At 45.9% G+C, this 22,236-nt stretch overlaps 1 protein-coding gene across 1 annotated transcript in view; it reads right to left on the reverse strand.

Moving 5' to 3' along the window:
* Positions 1 to 22,236, reverse strand: part of arhgap35a (Rho GTPase activating protein 35a) — a 60,158-nt gene that overhangs the window by 11,178 nt on the left and 26,744 nt on the right. The window contains exons 2-3 of the mRNA XM_084558972.1: positions 7,013 to 10,862; positions 1,814 to 1,955 (exon numbers count right to left, since the gene is read on the reverse strand). Coding sequence (XP_084415098.1) covers positions 1,814 to 1,955; positions 7,013 to 10,747 — 3,877 coding nt within the window. The 5' untranslated portion in view covers positions 10,748 to 10,862. The remainder of the gene's footprint in view (positions 1 to 1,813; positions 1,956 to 7,012; positions 10,863 to 22,236) is intronic.

Raw genomic sequence — 22,236 nt, forward strand, 5'->3', positions numbered from 1 at the left:
GATGTAGGTCAAAGCGGCGAGACCAAGGTCAGCTTGAAAACGTCAGTCATTATCAGCTCACACTGCAGTGACAAACATGGTGTCAGCGCTGTAAAGTAATTTCCTCCGTGTGCCATTATACCCAGAGATCATAGACACAGATAGGGGATAAGTAAAGTCTGACTTACAGCGGCCACAATCAAAACTAAATAGTACATTGTGCCTCATTTCCCCCCTTCCAGTCCCAGATATTCTGTTTGTGGGTGTGCATTTCTGTACGACATGTGTTCAGATGCTATATCGGTAAATGTGAGACGGCGCTCCTTACCCGTGCATACAAATAACACTGGAGCGAGCACATGGAAAACAGCTGAGACCAAACATTCTTCCAATTTCCTACTTCGCGATATTGATCGAACTCGGGGAGCTACGGGGCGAAACACTACCTGGCAACCCACCGGGGCTGAAAAACGCACGGGAGGCTGTGAAAGGGGGAATGAAGAGATAAGGGGAACAGCGGAGAAACATATACAGCGAATTGAGAGAGGTGACAGTAGGACAGGAGGGATGAAGAACTAGAGAGCGAAGAGTGGATCAGGAGGAAGACGAAGCAGTGAAACAAGGGCACGGCAAGAGAGGAGGGGAGAGGAAACAGAGGATTAGGAAATATACTAAAAGCAGCGAGTGAGGATAAGAGGTGGAAAATACCTCCAGAGGAGTCGGGTGTGTATGTAAACGCACATTCGACCTGTTTTTCCTCCATTATCCCGAAGTAACTGCTGTGACTGCTCCAGTTAACGTCTGAACAGGGTGAGGTGAAATCTAACGTGATGCCTTGTTATCTAGAGCTTTGCCCGTGCGCTCCTACGCTGAGGAAGGAGGTGGATGTTTTATAAGGCCACGGTTAATCCACAAATACAGAGTCTTTAATCAGGACAGAGATTACAGAGGAATGCACTGGCTTGTCGGTAAGCAGCAGCGATGTTTTGACAAGCTCCCCTGCCCGAATGCGACTCACGTTGAGGAAGCAGCGTGCACTATCTTTATTAGACATTCCTTAGATGTACAGTATCATAAAGTTTCATAAACATTATTACTTTAGCACGAGGACAAACATTCAGTTGGTTTCACTGGTGTCTTTGTTTTTGTTTTTTTATGGAAATTCGCTCACGGCTCATGATTTCACTGTCTAAAATCCTAGTTATGACCCAGCCGAGAACACGGAGACGCGTGCAAATGTCTTAACGCAAGCGCCGACCCTGCGCTAAGTCGCCTCGGGCTCAGTCTAACAGCTGGTGACAGAGTGAGAGGCAAGCTGGCAGTCCCAGGGCGGCAGGGCACCAGAACAGTCTGGCAGGGGGTTTGGCATCTGGGCAACAGGGTAGCAAGGTTAGAGGAGGCTATCTAACCACATCTGTGCTCCCAGAGAGAACGTGGAAGAGGAAGAGGAAGAGGAGGAGGAGGAGTGGTTTGAATGTAGCTTCAATGAATCTCTCACAGTTAACAATTAATGATATATATGTTATATGTAAATTGATTTCTTGCATTTATCAAATAGCACATCCTTGGTTTATGTCCACTTAGGTGACCACCTCTAAAGTCTACAGTTCAGCTATTCAGCAAGCCTTAAAGAAACAGAGACATGCGGTCTATTGACAGTAGGCAACGATCCCACCAGAACAGAGGAATAAGATAAGAAGAAATGAAAAGGCGGCAGGTAAAGCACACGCAGAGACAGACTGGGCTCTTAGATATCATTTTACCTAAATGACTGAAAACAACAGTCTGCCAATTAAGCACGTGCACTCCTCGCCAAGACGCCACAGATCCTTACCTGTTGTTTCAATGAAACGGATGCACTTCTCAATGAAGACTGGGATCGGCCTCTCAGGAGTGACCACGCTGACCAGCGGCATGCCGAAGTAGTTGCTTTCAATGGGTTTCGAGATGGAATAGCGGGGCTTGGCTCGCGGTTTCTGAGGGGGAGAAGAAAAAAAAATGGAAGAACATCCAGATTGGTGGGAGCGACCAGAGAGGAAACATCAACGTTATTTCAGACTGATTGACAGTGACACTGCACACAAAGGGGACACACGTTTTTCAAGACTGAACCCTGAAGCATTGCTCTGGAAATAATTTAACTGTAGAAGACCTTACTTAAAAGAGACCGTTTTCATGTTACCAGCTACTTGAGCAAAAACACAAACACGCACATGCACACACCCATCCCGCACATTCTTTTCAACGTTGATCTGATAAGTAATCATACATTCCTGTCTCGAGCCCTGTTCTGTGCATCGGTGAGATATACATCAGCACCTTCATCGCGCTGTTTTCATCTTCTTTCTTTCTTTGTGTTCCTGTCTTCCTGTTCCGTGTTTCTCTTGCCCTCTCTTTACTGCACTGCAGCTCTCGCATAATCACACTCTCTTATTCATTGTTTAATTACTTTCAAGCTCGTGTTATTCTCCTGTTAAGAGACCTCAAATACACTCGTGCAACACTCTCAGCCTGCCTCTCCGTGTGGCTGAGGGATAAGCGGTAATTGTATTGCGCTTTAATGGCGTTCAGAGGGAATGTTTTGAAGGCCCCTGAGGCCTGGATCTCTAGTAAGTCTGTCAGCGGCCCCCCCAACCCCGGAGGTCCTGCCCTGGCTGGCTGGGTGGCGAGGCAGGGGTGCATGGTTGGCTGGACACGTAGACTGTGGGTGTAGTTCAGGCCCGACAGACAGACACAGGAAAGGAGCAGAGGAGTGCTCATTATAGAGAAGAAACCCGGCGTGCCCTCTGCTCCAGATACTGGCCTCACTGCACTCCACAACATTTTCGATAGCACGTTTGCACACACTCGCTCACAGTGGTACTCAAGGAAACGCGCAGAGGAACATTCATTAAGGCCGGCCAGATCAACAACACCTCACCCGCACCTTTTCTGCACTGCCCGTTGTTTGAACATTTAGTGGCTTTACTCTTCTTCATCTGCAGTACCACGTTCTTTGTTAAACTCCAACCTGTGGGAGCCTGAGCGATACATCTGAAGGCCAGTATTACTGACTGATATGCAAATATTATAGATATACCCATCAGGAATAACATTAAAACCACTGACAGGAGCAGTAAATAACACTGATCATCTTGTGACAATACATTGTTCCGCTGGGAAACTTTTGGACCCGGCATTCGTGTGGATGTTACTTAGACATGTACCACACCAGACCGGACACCCTCACCCCATAGCAATGACAGTCCTTGATGGCAGCAGCCAACGCCAGCAGGATGCAGCCATCAACTCAGAAAACATGAAGAACAGCACAAGGTGTTGACCTGGCCTCCAAATCTTCTAGATCCCAAACTGATAAAGTATCTGTGGGATGATCCACAAAGGCTCCTCCCCTCAATCCATAGGACCCAAAGGCCCCCCACTAACAACATCCTGTTGCCAGACACTACAGGACACCCTCAGAAGGCCCATGTCCATTCTCTGATGAGTCACAACTGTTTTGGAGGCACAAGGGAGATCTACGCAATGTTAGGAAGGTGGTCTTAATGTTATGCCAGATCGGTGTATTTGGCCATTCCTGTGTATGCTGCTTAAATTTACTGTTGTAAAATCGAAAATAACTATTATTATGTGGCTTTTTATACTGAAATCACATTAACCGTTAAATATCTTTACCTCTAAGTGTATTATTCACAAAATAAAATATATACATATCTCACTATATTGTTTTTAAATGTACTGATATTGGCCTCAAAGATCCAGCATCATTCATGGTGATCTGTCGAGGATGCTTTTCTATAATTAACCGCAGGAAAAGGACACAGTCATTACTTCACTCGTCGAGTGACCAAAAAAACCAAAATGTCAAGAGATAAGAGCGCTACACTCGCTGGCTTACTGGAGGAGTCTGCACTTCATTTAACAATGATGATGGAACCGGGATCAGTGCTGAATCACATAGGTTAAATAATTGCGGACTTTCCCAGCCTGTGACTTACTGCTGCCCAGTTACCGTCATAACCCCACATGGACCGAAACTGGAATTCCTTCACTTCGCGGTTAAACCTCAGTCTGCCAAGTCCGATCCCTCTCTGTCACTCCCTTTCTCGGCATTCAAACATCCTTACCGTACGTACTGAGTGTGTATCCGTGTTTTCACAAGTGCACAAAACACCCGCATGAGGGTTTATTTGAATTAACGGGGTAATAATAATAGATGTGACGCTACAAGAGTGGAGCGGTTATAACTCCAAGTAGCAGCTCATAATTTATTTGTGTCCTATCACACTGAGTGTGTTGTATATCTGTGGCCTATCTCAGTGTAGCAGACTGTCTCTATACTCTATCCCCCCTCCTCCTCCTCCTCCTTCTCCTCTCCTGCACCCACTTTTCTCTCTCACTGTCTTCTCCCCCTGCAGTTTTGCCTTCTGGCCACTCCTCTCAGTTGCTGACTGAGACAGGATATGTTGCCAGCGCTGAGAAGACAAAACAGACCTCTACCACAAAAGAAAAACAGAACACATCCTTAATAATAACATACAGACACCGTGGTGAGCGTTTGCATATACGGCACGCTGTAGGACGCTGAAACACAAAGCCGTTACAGAGCTCTGTCATAATAGTTATTTCTCTCAATCTCCGTTTTCCATGACTGTGTTTTTCGCCTTTTCTCCGACTGTCTCCCTGTTGTTTCTTGCATGAGCACACTAGGCAAAATAGGTAACTCAGGAATTTAAAACATTCCTCTTGCTGGCTGAGGAGGTTTGGAAAAAAGAAAAAAAAAAAAAAGCTGCAGGGGAGAGAGAGGAAACGTTTCCGGCCTCTCACTGAGGGAGGGTGACCAGAACAGACACAGTTGGTCACTGCCAGAGGCGAAGGGGGATTTTAAAATGGGCTCAGAGTCCTAGTTTCAATTATTTGTTCCTACTCGGTGGACAGTACCCTAAGGCTGCGTCGAAGAAAATGTTTACATTGCATAAACCTGAACCTTTACCTTAAACACAACTGAAATTCAGGCTTGGTGTCAGGCCTGACAAGTCACGAACAGGAATGGCTGGTTTTACTAACATCTGCCTGAGATGAACGAATAAGTCAATACAATGGCATCCGGGGGGGATTTCAGGCTGCGGCAGATAGAAAATGAACTCTTATCTTTGAGGCAGCTGCTTAGAATATAGGTGATGGAACTTGATCGCTTTGTTACAACCACAATTAAGCCATAATGGCCTGTAATGTGGATATCCAGATCGCAGACCTGCTGTAGGGCACAAATCAGAGGCACTAATTAGACTAATGGTGACGACACTGATCTACACTCTGCTCGTTTCAATGTTCTTGGGGATTTGTTTTTTTGAAATGCGCAGGTTTATAATGTGTCACGTGATACGTATTGATCCCCCGTTAATCTTGCCCGCCCCCCCTCCTCCTCAACAAGGACAGGGTTGGAGCACAAGGTCTTGAACTGGGCTGCCCATTTCACTTGTAGTCTGCCTGACCAACAAAACACCACACTACTGTTTGAACCGCCCTTAAACACGTCCCGCTTTAAGTACAAGATAATGTAATGTAGACAGTTGAACTATGTGAGGAGACAGCCTCCATGCAGGTACTTGGACATCCCAGCTGAGTGTGTGAAAACATTAATCATACACCTCCTGTTCCACCCAACTGACAGCCACGGTAATTATCACAGAAGCACAAGCACAACATACACAGCTGTAACTGCTGTTCAGCTGGCATTTTTGCACCACAGCACGTGTGCGAATGAACAGCATACCAGGCTGATAAGCCTAACGGTGTAAGGTCAAAAGTATCACCGCCGCACGGCTGAGAGACAAAATCACATAATGGAAAAGGACAGGAGTGGAGGGAGAGAGAAACAAAAGCTCTTGCAGACGAGGACAACATGATGTGGAGAGGGTTATGGGGGGAAAAAGGAGTGTGACAGGAATGTGAGGAGAAAAAGTATGAATCAGCAAGTAGAGGAGAAAAACACTGAATACAAGAGAATGAAAGGAAGGAAGCAAACTGACAGGGAAGAATTGGGAGGAGCATGTTGACCAGCTTCAAACTTCGCTGCAGTAGTACAATGGGAAACAGTTAACAACGCTGGCTTAAGTTAAAGTCAATCACTAGGGCACATGCAGTGTTTAATTACTACAAGTGAAACAAGGTGACTGTACAATAAACGGTTTTAATTTTGGACATAACATTTGCTTCTTTCCTTTCATGTACAGAAAGTGCTGTAAGATGGCGGCTGATGTTTTCAGGGTCTTGCATGAGACCGCTATCCAACATTAATGTGCAAGCTCTCATAAAATGAGAAACTTGACGCAACCAGAAACACACATGCGCACCAACAGATAAAATGGTACTGTGTATACTGTGGCTCTGTGCCTATTCATTAAGAGTTTCTGTTTTCTGGTATAGGAGTTTAATGACTGGAGTTTGTCTCTTTTTCATCTGATGATCTGGCTAGTTTAGAGAGCTCCCACAGAGTGGTCAGGGGGAAAATATGGCAGACATGCTTTGAGAGGAAACCCGTACTGTGTGTCATGTTTTCACTGGGCTTAGCTTCAGAGAGAATAAACATTTTTACTGAACTCATTAGTTATTCTTGATTCTTAAAATAATAAATACGGCAATGCACCAAAGCAAATATGTGTCCAATCTCAGCCAATAACTAAATATACTAATTATGATTATGGACATTTTATGCAACCACACACAAATCCATTCACATACATGCAGACAAAATCGTATACATGCGGCAAATCCTGTACTGCTGAGTTAGCCATTAGATAGTGTTTTGCTATTTGCTTCCAAGCAAAAACGTTGTTCGAACATGATAGCTTTTAATCCACAGGGTATGAGAAAACTCGATGTCTTAAATAGTTTTAGTAGTAACAACTGTTGTCGGCTGTGTTTTGGATTAGGTACACTGACTCATTATATTAAAATTCTCTCAGTTTCAGAGTTACCATTTTTATGTCACTCAGTCCATAGGTCACTCATACTTAGCTCAAACACTAACCTTTGTATTTCTGCGCAGGCTCTTGAGAATATTTCTCCTTTTAGGATCCTCAATCTCCTCAATCAAGTTGTCCTTTTGGGCTCCTCCCTCGTCCTGGCTAGTCTTGGGTGGACCTCCCATCTCGTCATCACTGCCAATCGAGAAGCTTGTCCTAAAACTGCTGAACTTCCCGAGCCGTTTGGCTCTGTCTCTGTAAAGCCTAGGCTTTACCCCAATGGCAGACAGCTTTCTCCTGCGCTCCAGCGAGCTGCTGTCAGCCTCACTGTCTGATCCATTCCCGCCAGCACTCCCATTGGAGTGACCTTTGTTGGCATTGCGTATGGTGATAATCTTGCCCTGTGTGCTGTCATGAGGGACAGAGTAAATATTCTCCTCTTCTGTGTGTCGAGGTTTGCTCACAGCATCCATTGGCTCAGCGTAGTCGGAGGGGTCATAGCCACCATCGCTACCAGGAGCCCAGGTGACAGCTTGAGGCAAGGAGCGCCGGTTGGCGCCTCCCTGCGAATCCACATAGGGGCCGAGGTTAACCTTTCGGACAGGCTTGGGCTTCACCTGTGGAGGGACCTTGTTGTTCAGCTTGCTCTCAAATGTGCTGAGCTCAGAAATTACAGAGAACGTATCACTTGAATCTAGATCTGACAACTTTAAGCCTGCCAGTTGCGAGCTGAGACTGCTGTCATCTCTCAGGGTGTGGTAAGGTGGTGATGGGTCAATATCATCTTCTGAATCCATAAGAATGTTCACAGGACTGGGAGATCCACAGCGAGGGCTGATGCTCTCATTCGTGCATGCCTCAGCCACATTGTCATACGTGTGCGTGGCCTCAACAATTGTGCGCTTCTCTACCACCTCTTTAAAGAAGGGCTGGAAAAGGTCAATCTTATGCAGTCCCCCAACAACCCCACCATGTCCACATATTACTGTGTTAAACCTGGCCTCTATTTCATGGGCCAGTTCCTCTCCCTGATTGACTTGCTCCTTAGCTGATTCTGAGTCTGACAGCTCCATCTGGGTCTCCCCTACCGCTAGCAACTGGACTGGGATGATGTCTTGGACCTCACAGAGAAAAGCACATAATGTCTCCATAGAGGCCTTGCGGCGAGCAGAGTATACTGTGATGTAGCCGTGGACCAGCGCTGTCTTGCGGAGGGAGAATGAGGAATGGAAGGAGAGCAGTGACAGCTCTACGGTTTGCCTCTGACCGCCTATACTGAGTTCCAGCAGAACAGAGGTGCCACTGCTGAGGCTTGACGCAGGGCGACAATGCTGTGGCAAAAGGAAGGGCGCAAGTAGTTGGTCTAGGTCATACGTGTCTCCACACATCAGGCACATGACTATCCTCAGGTCTGCCTCGAGTGTTGACTGGGACTGAGAGTCTCTGAAGGCAGAGGATGGAGCAGGTAACGGAGGGGAGCTGCTCCCTGTGTTCCTTCGTGTTTCTAAGAGGCCCTTCAACATCTGATTGATCTGCTTCTCATTGACATTTCGGGCATAACCCATGCCTGGAGAGGCAGGGTCTAGATAGGCACACTGTAGCTTTCCGGCCACCTGCTGCCCTTGTTGTATAAGAGTTTGAGCCGTCTCCCCCCCAATATCCCCGATGGACCCCACCCCCCGCTTGGTGACCAGAAGGAGGGACAGCGGGAGTTGAGCTAAGCTGTTTTCCCTTTCCCTTCTGCTAATAGTTGCTTCTCTAAGCTTCTCTATACTCTCAACAACATAGGAGAGGGATTCCTTTGAATTGTACAAACATAGACAACCATGGGGTGTAAAAGTTGGTGTGTGGAAGGAATTGACTGGCAGACGTACATTTCCCTCAATAGGACGGAGGGTCAACTCATACATCCTGCCATCTAAAACGTACCGGTCATCACTGGTGCACATGGCTCTTATCTCATTTGCCATCTCTCTGGCTAGCCCATCTTTCCCTAGGATGACAAGATTTATCCGCTCAGCCCTCCCTCCATCCAGCCGTGCACTGTCTGATGATGGGTAGCGGGTGGGGAATCGGGAGGCAAGTATCTGCTCTATCTTACTGTCCACACAGTAGGGGCTGTTGGGACAGGTGTCCTTTGTGGGATGGTATACAAAGTGGATGTGTTTCAACACTAGAGCATCCCTTTCTGCCTGTAGCTTCTGCAGGGCTTTAAATCTTTGCTCCTCACCCAACACCTCCTGAATGGCTCCCATTTTCTCTTTACTTGGCTTTGCATCCACCTCTAGCTCATAAAAGAGCTCAGAGTATTCAAGAAGCAGTTCCTGAAAGTCCTCTTTGGCCCGGTCAATGATTTCCTTCTGATGTTTGTTGTAGATATCCAGATATTCAGCTTCATCAAGCCATTGGTAGAAATCTTCATTCATAATAAAGCTTCGGGCCTCTTCCCATGGTTTCCCTGGTGTGATGAAAGGGGAGACAATCAGCTTCTCCTTGAACTCCCATCTCATCTCAGCTCGCTTGCGCTCATTCCTTAGCTGCTCCAGGTGGGTCTCATAGATAGTTTCAGCTGGTGGGGTCTCCAGGAGGTCCTGGGGGATACGATCATCCTCCATGTTATCGATGTGTAGTGTGGTCTCCCAAGGGGTGTCATCTAGCACTACAAACCACTGAGAGAAATCCCTCTTTGTCTCCAGGACTTTCTGAACTCCAGACCAGCTCAGGTGGTCTATCTCATCCAACTCTGGTAACAATACAGACAGGGCCTGTGGTAGAGTACCTAAATAGGCCTTCCTGCGTCTCTCTATATGCTCTTGTTTCAGTCTATGCACATGCTGCTGAAACAGCTTCTTGGCTTTAGCTGTCCCCTCAAGAAAAACATATTCCTTGTACTCAGGGGATGAGTGCATGCGGCGACTGACAGTGGGCCATGTTTCATTGTGGTTCTTCACAATTCTGTTGACCAACCACTCATAGTGGTCTTTGGCTGAGGCAATCTGTTGACTCTGCTGTTTCAGTGCCTCAAAGTAAGGGATAATCTTGGGCTTCCCCCTACTCTTGTCTATTAGTTGAACCAGTGTAAGAAAGGCTAGGTCAACATTGACATTAGAGCGTGCTGATGTTTCTACCACCTGTAGGTTTTTCTTGGTTAGGGCAAAGGTGTGCGAGTCTTTAATATAGCGCTCAACTCCTTCATCACATTTAGTGAGAACCACTACCACAGGCTTCTTCGTTTTGGCTAGCTGGTTGTAGAGGTTAGTGACAAACTTCATCTGGTCCTCAAAGCTACGGTTCATACCCCTGCTGACATCCACGCAGAGCAAGAAGCCATCCACCATAAGCTTGCCTTCAGGCATCTGTTTCTGCTCAAAGTCCTGCTCTAGCCCTAGCTGATCTGTGCAAAAGTACATCAGCTTTTCAGCCGAAGCCAGCTTGGTGGAAGCTGCCCTCTTGATGTAAGGCTGGAGTGCCGTGCTACGGTGTGGCTGGAACGTCTGATCATCGATGAACTCTGTCTGCTCCACCACATTCATACGGCACTCTGGCCCCTCCTCCATTGTCCTGCCAGCTTCACCCCAGAACAGGAAGTGATCATTGTTCACCACACGGCCTCCAAAGTCACTGGTGCTGAGAACGGAGGTGTGGTCTAGGTAGAAGTCATCTGCACTTTGTCGTACAAAGCGATTACACAGACAGGACTTGCCCACACCACACTGTCCTTTCTCCTTCTCCGTGCCGGACAGCCCAACAACGACCAGGTTGTAGATGGGTGCCCGGACATCTTGCTTTTTGGCCATCATCGTTGCTGGCAGAGGCTCATCCTGCCATGCTGGCCACAAGCTCTAGGGAGTGGAGGAGGCTGCCAAAGAAGCAGGGTTTCCATGCAAGGGGAGCTCACTGGGCTGGAGTCGGGACCTGCATAATACAGAGAGACAAAGGGAGAAAGAGAGAGAATAGGGAGATATAATTAATACCGAGAAATCCTAAAAATTCCAATGATAGGCTTTATTTATTAAAGAGCTATTGTGTCTTTTATCTAAATTCCTACTACTTGCCCATGTTCTGTTAATAATGTTTAATCTGTGATCCTATTTCTCGACTGAATGTTTCCTGAAAAGATTGAGGTCAGTGGTAAAGCTGCTGGAATGCTGCACATTACTTAACCCAGCTGTAGTTCAGTTAAAGGCAAATTTTCCCCAGTTTACCTCATTTAATGTTAATGCCTCCAGGATTGCAGTGCTAACAGTGGTGCCTTCCACATTTTATGCTCATGTTCACTGAAACTTGATATGTGTTTTGGCTTTTTTTTTTCTTTTCTGACATCTAAGAGTATGGTAGCTTGTCTCACTGCCAGCAACATTAGAATAAAGTTATGTGGGTTTTTCACCATCGCGGCAGACAGACATATAACTGTGCACACAAGCACCACCACACACTTGTGGAAACACACACACTAAGCTCCCTGCACCCCAAATGAAAGACACACACACACAAGAAGATGAAAGCAGATAAGTGTTCCAGAGCTAAAGTTACTAATTGGCCAACTAGGGAAAGCCATCTGCATTTTAAAAGGCTGCGGTGCCTGTTGGCTGACTAGTCTCCATCAAAAACATGTTTTCCAATGTTTCTCACCAAACAGAACAGAGTTGGCTGATGTACCATCACTAATGTCATACATATTTACCTAAAGCAGATAGAGTAAATCGGAGCAGAGCTAGCTAGGAAAAGACCCATGCACATAAGGATATACATGGACGTCAAACTGACTGGTCATTCTCAATATGATTTATTTCGCTGGTAAATCTGAATAAATAATAAATTAATGAGACAGGGAGGATGTTGAATGTGGGTTGCTCTTTACAGGATGGCCCTTTTGTAAGCACCAAGTATCTTCCAAAGCTGCACGACAGACGAGAACGAGACCACCCCCTGCATGTCACAACTGAGGCAGTAACGTAGTAAAACAGACATTAAAACCACCATTAATCATGAATACGTCTTTTGACAGGGAGCACAAAAGCAGACAAAGCCTTCGTTGCCGCTGAATTGAGTTTGTCAGACGACAGCGGACTGCGGATTTGCAAAGATGAACTTCAAAGTCCAACACTTCTACACCGGAGGGGGAGACAGTGAAAAGGAAACGGCAGGAGGAGTAAGAAACTCACGACAGTTGAACACACAGCGGATTTAAAAAAAAAAAAAAGGAGAAAAAAAAGCAGCCCCACACCTGCCATGTATCGACTACTGGATATTCCGAACACGTTGTTTCTTACTGCAACTCTGACTCTTATTTCAAAAGCTGAGAACCACCAATCGAATTGACAGTTAAGGCAAAGCATTAAAATCACGGGTTTCGATGAAGCAAATTCCAATCAAGTGTTGGATTATCATTACAGAGGCAAGGCCTCCTCTGTCCTTCACCAGGTGTATAACCCAGTTGCCTGCAGAAAAGAGAATTGATATCAAAAAGAATGTCCTGTGTTCTGATATTTTTAAGGAATATCAAGGCACAGAGAGCTAGACCACATCCTGTAATATTAACACACATTGTGCTCAACCAGACTTGGTCAGTTAAAATATATTTCTATACACCATTCAGCCACAATATTACAATCACTGACAGGTGAAGTAAATAATATTGACCATCTTGTGACAATGCAATGTTCTGCTGGGAAACTTTTGGACCAAACCAGGCACCCCCACCCCATAGATATGACACTCCTTGATGGCAGCAGCCATCCCCAGCAGGATGCGGACTGACACAGGCACACACACAAAAACGGTTTAGGAACAACTCAGAAAAACATGAAGAACAGCACAAGGTGTTGACCTGGCCTCCAAATTCACTAGATCCCAAACTGATCAAGTATCTGTGGGATGCACTGGAACAAGCGCGATCCACAGAGGCCCCTCCCCTCAAACCATAGGACCCAAAGGCCCCCACTAACAGCATTATGTTGCCAGACACCACAGGACCCCCTTAGAAGGCCCATGTCCATTCTCTGATGAGACAGAACAAGGGAGACCTAAACAATGTTAGGAAGGTGGTCATAATATTATGCCTGATCTATGTATATATGTATGGCCTGGGAATTATGGTTAATTTTTTTCTTTTAAATCACTCTAAACTTACTTATATGTGAGTTTAGAGCATACAGTACACTGCAAATTATTTTTCTATCATTTTCACCCACATCTGTATTAAGTCTGCGATCAACAAACACATCCAGTTAGAAAAATACCGCACTACTCAGCCTTGACTAGATGAGAAGTACTGCAGTGTGGTGTCTATAGAGACAGCAATTTAAAGCTGCACCTGTGTCCTGACCTAGTCGTGTTCACATTACAGAGCAGACCGTCTTAACTGCAATCAGCCACAAAAAAAACATGACCTCCCTGCCCTGGATATGGTTCACCGGCTTAACAGAGCACGCATTCTGCCTGCTAATCATCTTTTTAATATATTAGCTGTTCTTCTTCTTCTACACCGACCATCTTCATAGAAATGTAAATTAAATCAGTTTAATCTGAAGTCCACCAATAAATACCTCTGATGTCTGGAGCTGCCCACTTGTCAGCGGGTCCTTCCCAATCTGCATCGTTTTACTTTAGTGCCATTACAATTATGTGGGGCTAATGTCATTTAATCAAGATTATTTTTTATTTCAGAGTCAACCAAAAGGGATTTCATGTCAGTGTGTGAGCTCTGCTACAGCAAAGGTTGCTGTGAACTGTATCTCTGCAGAGTAAACTGCTTTGACATGCTTGAAGTAGCTGTCTGCTGAGCTGACAGAGGGCATTACCTTAGCAGAAAAGTGAGGGAGCCCTGACGCAGAACCACATTAGTACAAATGCCCCACGCGAGATCATGCATTAAAGTTGCACACATCCGTGTGCGCACACACAGGCTGCCCACGTTTTATCTTAAGCCATCCACATCCTGGTGATGATCGTGTCGAGTGTGAAATAGGTCATGTTTGTGACCAGCTGTGAGTGTGTCTGGATTAAATACACTCAAACACCCTGAAAATCTATATATACCTGGAGTTTTGCCAGGCTTAACGCTCTCACATCTGCACCCATCGCTTCTAATAATGTTTGTGTGTATGTGAATGTTCATAGAGATTTTGTGACAGTCGTCTGGCGTAATCACTGCAGCAGGGCACAAGTCACTGTATGTATGTGTGCGACAAAGTGCTGTGGCATTTTGCTAATCCTCAAAGGGAATGGCCAACAAGAGAGACCTGATGCAGTTTTCTTTTCATTTCCCGGTCTGTCCGAGCGCCATGTCAAATCGAGAACCAAACGGACAAGCTTTCAAGGCAGTCTTCAGTGACGCAAGGATGCACCGGTTCAGAACACAACAGCGGTAAAGAAATGCAGGAAAAAAATGAGATGTCTCTCTGACTGACTGCTGAGCCCAAGTCAAACTGACAGAAACACTGAATATATATGACACTACAACTGCACAACTCAGCCGGTTTCAACGGCATGTCTACTGGCAGGCTAAGTGCAGCATTTCATACACAATAGATCAAGTCATTTGGCGAATACATTTCCTCTTTCGCTTAAAGAAGCCACTGCCTGTACTCAGCTAGGCTCAATGCAGCAGCCCAGTTACAGTCAGGCAAACAGTCTCCCAGTTCACCCCGGGGCCTTGTGTCTGGTGCGCATGTCCGTCCACATACCAGTGTGCCGAGGCCCTGGGCTGTTATGGGGCTGAGGCAGAGATAGGTTAGGGCCTGCGTTAGAATCTGCCTCCGACCCTGAAACATGACGGCAAGCAGAAAAAGGAGAGGGAGAGAGGAGAGGAGGAGGAGGAGGAGGTGGTGGTGGTGGGGGAGGAGGTGGTGGTGCAGGAAGGAATGGAAGGCACTGGAGGAGGCAACAGAGGGTGGGATGTTAGTGCACATGGAGAGGATGGGGGTATGGAGAAGAATGGATACGAGAGGAAGGGGAGCGAGGTCAGCGGCCTGGGTCATGTGAGCCGCACATTGGAATCCCCCCAGGGAAAGAGGGGCAGGGCGTGGTGAGGCCTGTACGAGTTAAGGGTCGGGGTCTGACCCGTCACATCACTCACCCCCTCCTGTCTGATCACAAACAGCATTTACAAGCAGGACATACATCTCCGTTTCCATGTTGACTTCACTCTCCTCTTTCTCTCAGGAGCATTTATCTGTTAGTTTGAAACCGTTAAAAAATAAATAAATAAATAACACAGTAACCTCACTCTGGCTGAACTAGCCCCCTTTCTAGGTCACCGACTGTCTCAAGGACAAGAGAAGCAGAGGAAGATAGAATGCATCTGTAAGGGTAGTGGAGTGCAGCCTGCCCTGAAGCTAATGCTGGGGCGGCAGGGCGTGAAGTTCACCATAACACGAGCTACAAAGGGCAGCAGGGGAGAGGCTGTGTTCACTGCCCATGAGGAGAGACCACGTAGCCTTCATGGGGTGGCTGCATTCCTTTCATTAAAGAGTTAGAAGAGTTAGCATTAAGGGAGCATTGCCCAGGAGTTTTGGAGAGTTTGATACCGTAATCAAAAACAGGATTGAATGACTTGTTTGGGACACTACATGAATAGAAGAATATATGAAATTTGATATTCCAAAAAAAAGGCCTTTCTGCTAGAGAGTCTAGTGATATAAGAAGGCGCGCTTCATAAATGCCCTTCGTGGCTTTCCACAACTCGGTGCCAAAAGTAACAGATAATTCTTACCGACTGGCACATGTTTCACAGTGAAAACCGCTAAACAGGGACAAGCGAGGAAGCCCGGCTTCCCAGCAAGCCTTTTTGGTTGAAAAGTACTATACACTCAGGAAGGCTGGGAGCTGACAGGAACAAAGGTCATGAAATAGTTATGAAGCAGTGCGATGGTGATGATGATGACAGAGGGGCAAGAGGGGAAAAACTCTCTCCCTCTCTCTCCCTAACTCTCTAAGAAACAAGAGTGGACGGCCCTCCCCTTTGTTTCAGTCCAAAAATATGTTTTCCCTCTTCTTCTTCTTTTTTTTTTTCCCCTCCTCCTTGTGCATGATGTAAGTCTGCAGCGGGTTGTGCTTCCGCTCTCCTCTCATTTTTCTGTTTCTCGTCTCACCCACAACATTACCATCATTTTATGGATTTCCCATCCCCATCTGTCAAGTTATTTTTTTTTTATTCTCTATCAAACCCTTTTTCTCCCCCCCTCTCTGGAGACTTGTTGTCCATTAGTAAGACACTAGAGTCGTGGCCAAAGCTTTGGGGCGGTGGGTGGGCGTTTGGTTGGTTGGGTGGGGTCACTTCTTACTCTAGCTGGATTGGATAACAGTATTAATACAAAAGATGACTGCATAAAATGAAGACGTGCGAAATAAACATCCTATAAATGCTGACGGAGAGAGGTCCAAAGTTACACAATAAGTTAAACAGATAAACAGATATACATTTACGTGTAAATGCCTCCACACAACACATCCAGTGCCCTTTACATGAAGCGCTTTGTGGTGCACTGTATTCGGAGCATCCACTAAAACAGAAGTCATCTGTCTTTTCCACAAACTGCACGCATCCATCTATCGCTCACCAAACAGGAAATACAAATTTCCCTTATTCTTTCCATCTACTGCGCGCATGCATCAACAGAAGACGTAAACACTAGTCATACCGCTGCTAATGCGTCTCACATGCGGCCGGGCAAACAAAACACGCCAACCAAACCACACGAGCACATTTCCTACGGTAATAAATTATTCCTAAAAGGAGAAAACACTTAGGACTAACCACAAAAGCTCAGCACGGCCTGAGTCAATCGATGTACGTCTTACGTAAAGCATGCGATGTTTAAAAATAAATAAATCTAAAACACAAAACGCGCATCTGCACACAAACACTCTTTGCAGCAGCAGCAGCAGCCGCCACACAGCCGTCACATATCCAGATCCTGATCCAGAAGAGCTGGTCACTTGTGACTGGGATTATGGACACTGTGTGGATTAGCTACGCCTATTTGCATCTTTCCATTTGCAGGATGTGGTGCTGTTGGAGCATTAGCATGATCCGATGGCATGATGATATAACCGCATAAATAAATAATAATAAATAAAAAAAATAATAACTCCACAGACGCAGATAACAAATCCCCCGACCGCTGCTACATCTCACCGCACTCTTGCATCCCGACACATGTGGACAGACACATTCATGGGAAGATAATAGGAAACAAATGATGAGGAACACCTACACCTTATTTACTCCACAATAATTGCTGCTAATGTCTTATTGTTGCCACTAAGCCTCTGCTGCTACACCAACCTCTAAGCTACTGTACATGTTCACTCCCACTTACTCGCTCTGCTTGGCACTGCAGAGCTAGAGGGCCAGTTACTGATCGACCCCCCGAGTAGAGAGGTAGACACGCAGACAGAGGGAGGAAGGATGCAGGATACGAGCAGGGGGAAAAAAAATTAACAGAGGAACAAAGTCCTCAAAGAAAAACTCAGCTACAGAGAGTGCAAGATATCTAGCCATAAGGTCGAGAGCAGACAGTACCCACGATCTAATCTGAAACTCTAGACTACGGCTGAACACCTGAAGGAGCGAAGACAGAGGAAAGGGCAAGGTTGAAGTCTGATAGAGAATGGATCCGGAAAGACTGGACAGTCGATTCACAGGGCAGAAGAAGAGAGAGAGCGAGGAAGGACAAGGAAGGCACTGCGGTTTAACCTCTTCAACCGCTCGGGAAGGCCTCTCTGATAGCAGAGCTAAATATAAAGTGCTGGAAACATGGGCAATGACAGATAAAAAAATGTGAGCTATTGCCACATAAATCCGCTCTTACAGGCAAACGCGCGCGCATATATGCAGCAGAATCGCTCACAGGATGGTACTTTCTTTTGATAAGGTCATTTCTCTCCGAGCTGACAGCCAAGCCAAGTGACAAGTGAGAGGCTACGGTCTTTCTGCAGCTACAACTCAACTGTGACACCCGCTCTCTGACTTTGACAACCCCGCTGATTAATCACTCAATAAACTTGTTGAGAAGTAGGGCTAAACATTTTTATTTCACCGTTATAAGAGATCTTTAGACAAGAGAAGCGATTTCAAAATCTCACCTCGGAGGTTGGCGAACCTTTTTTTTTTTTTTAGCAACGTTTTATCATAGCAGCGTGGTTAAAAGATTAAAAGAAAAAATACATTAAAACAATTAACAGATTAGTCTGTGAAAGAAAATATGACATGAAATCCGTCGCCACAGCCTCGCTGTTACAAAACGCAGCTTAACAAAGTGGGATTTTCAGGGGCACACGCTGAAAGCCGTGCACTTTCGAGACGCGCTGTGCTACAGCGAAGCATTTGCTCCAGAGTTTCCCTGTTCGACAGCAGGCTAAACAACATAAACAACAACAACTGTTGCTTTGCATGCAAGGTCAGAGACAGGCAGGGCTGTGTTTTCCTTTTGGCACAAAAGCTCATCTGTGGACCTTCTCTCTCCCTGCCTCTTAATTCCCTCTGCCAGGCATGGACTTCTCATTTGTTTCAAAGCCCCTGGCCCTTCTTAAATTCCCTCTTCCTCTGTCTTTGCATATCTCTGTTGTGCTTCCTCTCTCTGCCTCCCGCAGTAGTACCTAACCTTGCGGCCCAGCCCCTGTCAGACTATAGCAGACAGTCTGCGGGTGATATTAGCATACATCTGATCCCTGCTCCCCTGCTGGAAGGCTTGTCGGCATCAGCACAACTGTATACACACACTCAGACACTCAATACAGCTGTCCTGTCCTCCCAGCCAAACTCGACGCAACAGCACAAACAAACAAGCTACGACACAGACAGACAGAGACCAGATGCAAATATGCTCAATGCGCTCAACAGGAGAGGGTATTAAATGTAGACAAGGGGCACGCTCGCATACTGCGCACACAAACACGGCAGTTTCGTGGGCAAACGTGACAGCGTTTCACATAGGGGGCATTGGCAGGTGGTTAGTCGAACTCAGCTGGTAATCTTCCACCTGAATGAGCCTCCGGTTGTAATTGCTAGTGTAATTGGTTTGACAGCAGCGGTGTGTGCGTGTGGTTCTCATTTCAGCACCGGGGACACCCTCCATCTTTAAGTATACGTTTCCCGGAGACGAACGGGTATTGCAAACAAAACTAAAATTCTACAACGTTAATAGACATGTTCGCGTCTTGGCGCGTTGGTGTAAACTGAGAGTTGCTTCAAGCACATCCTCGGTTAACAAATAAAATCAGACCGTGTATAATAGATTTCCTCAATAAAAAAAAAAAAAAAAGCAGCCTGTAAACCAGTCAAGAAGTTGAGCTCTCGTACAGCTGAAAGAACTTTCACTCATTTATTTCCTCAATAAAAGACGACTCTACGCCCCCTCACCTCTAGGCGGAGAGTCTTTATGCAGTGAGAGAATGTCTTGATAAAACAAATAACATTTTTCAATAACTTGATTCGCACTTATTCGAAAAAAAAACACACAATCCCTCTTGCAGGCAGGGGAAACTCGTACGAATAAAACCTTGTGATTTGCAACCTGCAAATCAACTGCTGACATTACCTTCAATTTAATAGTCATTATTAACCCTTTTTATTTTTTTCCCCCAGCAGAGCGCTCATCCTTAGCTAGAGTGAGTGCCTAATAGATGTGCTGGGTGTGCTCTCCAGATGGCGAACAAGACAGGAAAGCTGCGAGCACTCACAGAGCGATGCTGCTGCCACCAGAGTTTAATTTTTATCACTTTATCTGCCGCTGTGACGACTGTGACGGCCAGACTAAACTCGGAGCCCGGTCTTGATTGCAAGCGCTGCTTGATTGCAGCCGAGGAGCGTCCATTGTTTCGTCTTACTGTGGACGGGCCGCGCAGCGTAGAGGCTCTGCGCACCTGTGTGCCATTTGTTTGCTCGTTTCCTGCTTTGGATTGTTAGAGGAAAGAGAATGGACTGGGCCATAATGGCTGCTGCTGCTGCTGCTGCTGCTGCTGCTGGTGGCTTTATTTTTGTTTTTAAAAAAACAAGTTGCTGCATTATGAACAATCACATTTCACTTTGAATACATTACGATGTGGTAACAGAAAGGTTTCCCCTTTAACTACACTCCAAATACTTAATTAAGCGCAATTAAGCTAGGCGCATTATATACGAGCCAAGACACATTACAGTAAATGCCAAGACAGTAACATTTTTCATAGAGAAGTAATCGCAACATCATAATTTTTCCTCTGCTCAGCTCTGAGAATATAAACACAATGCAGCTAAACTCTTTCCATCAGGACTCGTAACCTGCAGGCTTTGTATATAATTATGTGCTATGATCCCTACAGACAGATTTTACATCAACCAGAGATCACCCCAACTGTTACTAGGTGACAGATGGTCTTCACACACACACACGCAGCCACCTAACACCTACACCATATGCTCCTACATAGATACGGCACGTTCGCATCTCACAGTACACGCACGACCTCTAACTCGCTTAAACTGGAAAAGTTTAAATAAAATGTGTTTTCTCTTCTTCTTCTTTTCTCCGCCAAGAGAAATGTTCACGCGCTGCTGAATCCTGAGACCAATTAAAACTGAAAATGGCAGAAATGAAGAACAAGGATGTGCCGAGAGGAAAAAGCAGAGGAAGATGTAAACCAATTTTCTGCAGAATGCTGGATGGCGTAAGCTCAGAAAACAAAAGTGCTGGCTGTGATAACGCCGTTTGCCAGCAGCTGAGACTGTGAATGCCTCTCCGCATGTGGTCCGCGCTCGTCGCGTTCTCATGCGCGGGGTCTAGGTGCTAATGGGCTAGCCTGGGCGGCGGCGGCGTCCTCGCCAGTAGCGAAGGAAGACAAACTAGTCAATAGGTGTCACCTCCACTCACGTCAGCAGTCGATCCTCCCCTGCTCTGCGGACGGCTAATAAAGCAGAAGGCAGTAATAAAAAAAAAAGGTACGCCTGGACAATGCGCTGCCAACTGCTTCTGACAGGCGCTCCAATAATTAAAGCCACAACCCAGATTCAAACAAAAGCTGGAGACAGAACATCCCAATAATGGCTTTGTTTGTGTAATTATTTTCTCCCCCCCGAATTGTTTTTTTTGTACCTACAAACCGATTGACGGAGCTGCTGATGATAGCGCGAAGCCGCTCATTGTGAAGAGATGGATTTGAAAACGACAAATGCTTTTCTGAAAGCCTCTATCGATGCCGTCGCAAAAAAAAATAAAGAATAAATCGTGTTTTTCATATCGAGCGGTTCAAAAGAGAAATAAATTATTTTCCATCAGTGCGCCAAGAACTTGGGTGTCTCACGTTATATAAAGGGAGAGGTGGGCCAAAGAAAAGAATGGATGTTTGCTTGAAAGTGGACGGGGTAAGGGGTGTGTGAAATCTCAAATGAGGCGATGAAAAAATATTAAGGGGCGAACGAGAAGTAGTTTCCAGAAAAATGGAGAAGGAAGGGGAAGAAAGGGAGAGTTAGCTTTGAAGGAGGAGGAGAGGAAGTTAACACAAGGAGCTTCTGGTAAGTACTTAGCAATTGTGGTTGGGTAATGGTACACAGACACAGGGCTACTTTACAATCGCTCATCTGTACTTCTTGCTGTTGGGGGCCCTGACAAGCCTCGACACGAGGGGGAAAAAATTAAAAATAACATCCCCTTTCTATACTTCTTTGTCTCCCATCTTCCCCGCATAGCATATTTGCTCCGACATGCATCCATTTATACGTCTCGCCCTCTAAAACTAGCATTGCGCCGCGTGTCTTAGAGACAACTGCCCGCGGTGCTCACCTCAATTCGCCCGCTGAGACGGCTAAAATAAAGGCTAAAACAACACTCTGAAAGAAAGGATGACATGGGAGAAGAAAAAAAATTTACAGAGACCCAGAATGAAGTGGAGGACCGCTGCCAAAGACGGGTGGGTGAGTCACTGAAGAGAGGAAGGGGAAAAAAAAAAAGCTAATGATACAATTGAAAACACCTGAACCTGCCACAGTGTCAATTAAAGATAATGACTTTTTACTGGTTGCCACAGTAACCAACTGTTGGCACAAAGGCAGATGGTTGCAGAGGTTTTTTTTTTTTTTCCTCCCCCCTCCCAAACATTCTTCCCCTCCATCCCTTCGCTCTCTTCCTCTAGATAATATAAAAAAATAAAAAATAAACCACACAAATAAACCAGTTGCGTGCTGTAATACCCCGTAGCTGAAATAGCCTCTGCTTCATCTCTTCTATGACAGGAACTGACCCGACTGGGAGAGCGGCGAGCGTGTCTGGCTACAGTACACATACATCCACATCCCGCGGTCTAATGC

This window comes from Chelon labrosus (assembly GCF_963514085.1).
Source record: "Chelon labrosus genome assembly, chromosome: 13".
NCBI lineage: Eukaryota > Metazoa > Chordata > Actinopteri > Mugiliformes > Mugilidae > Chelon > Chelon labrosus.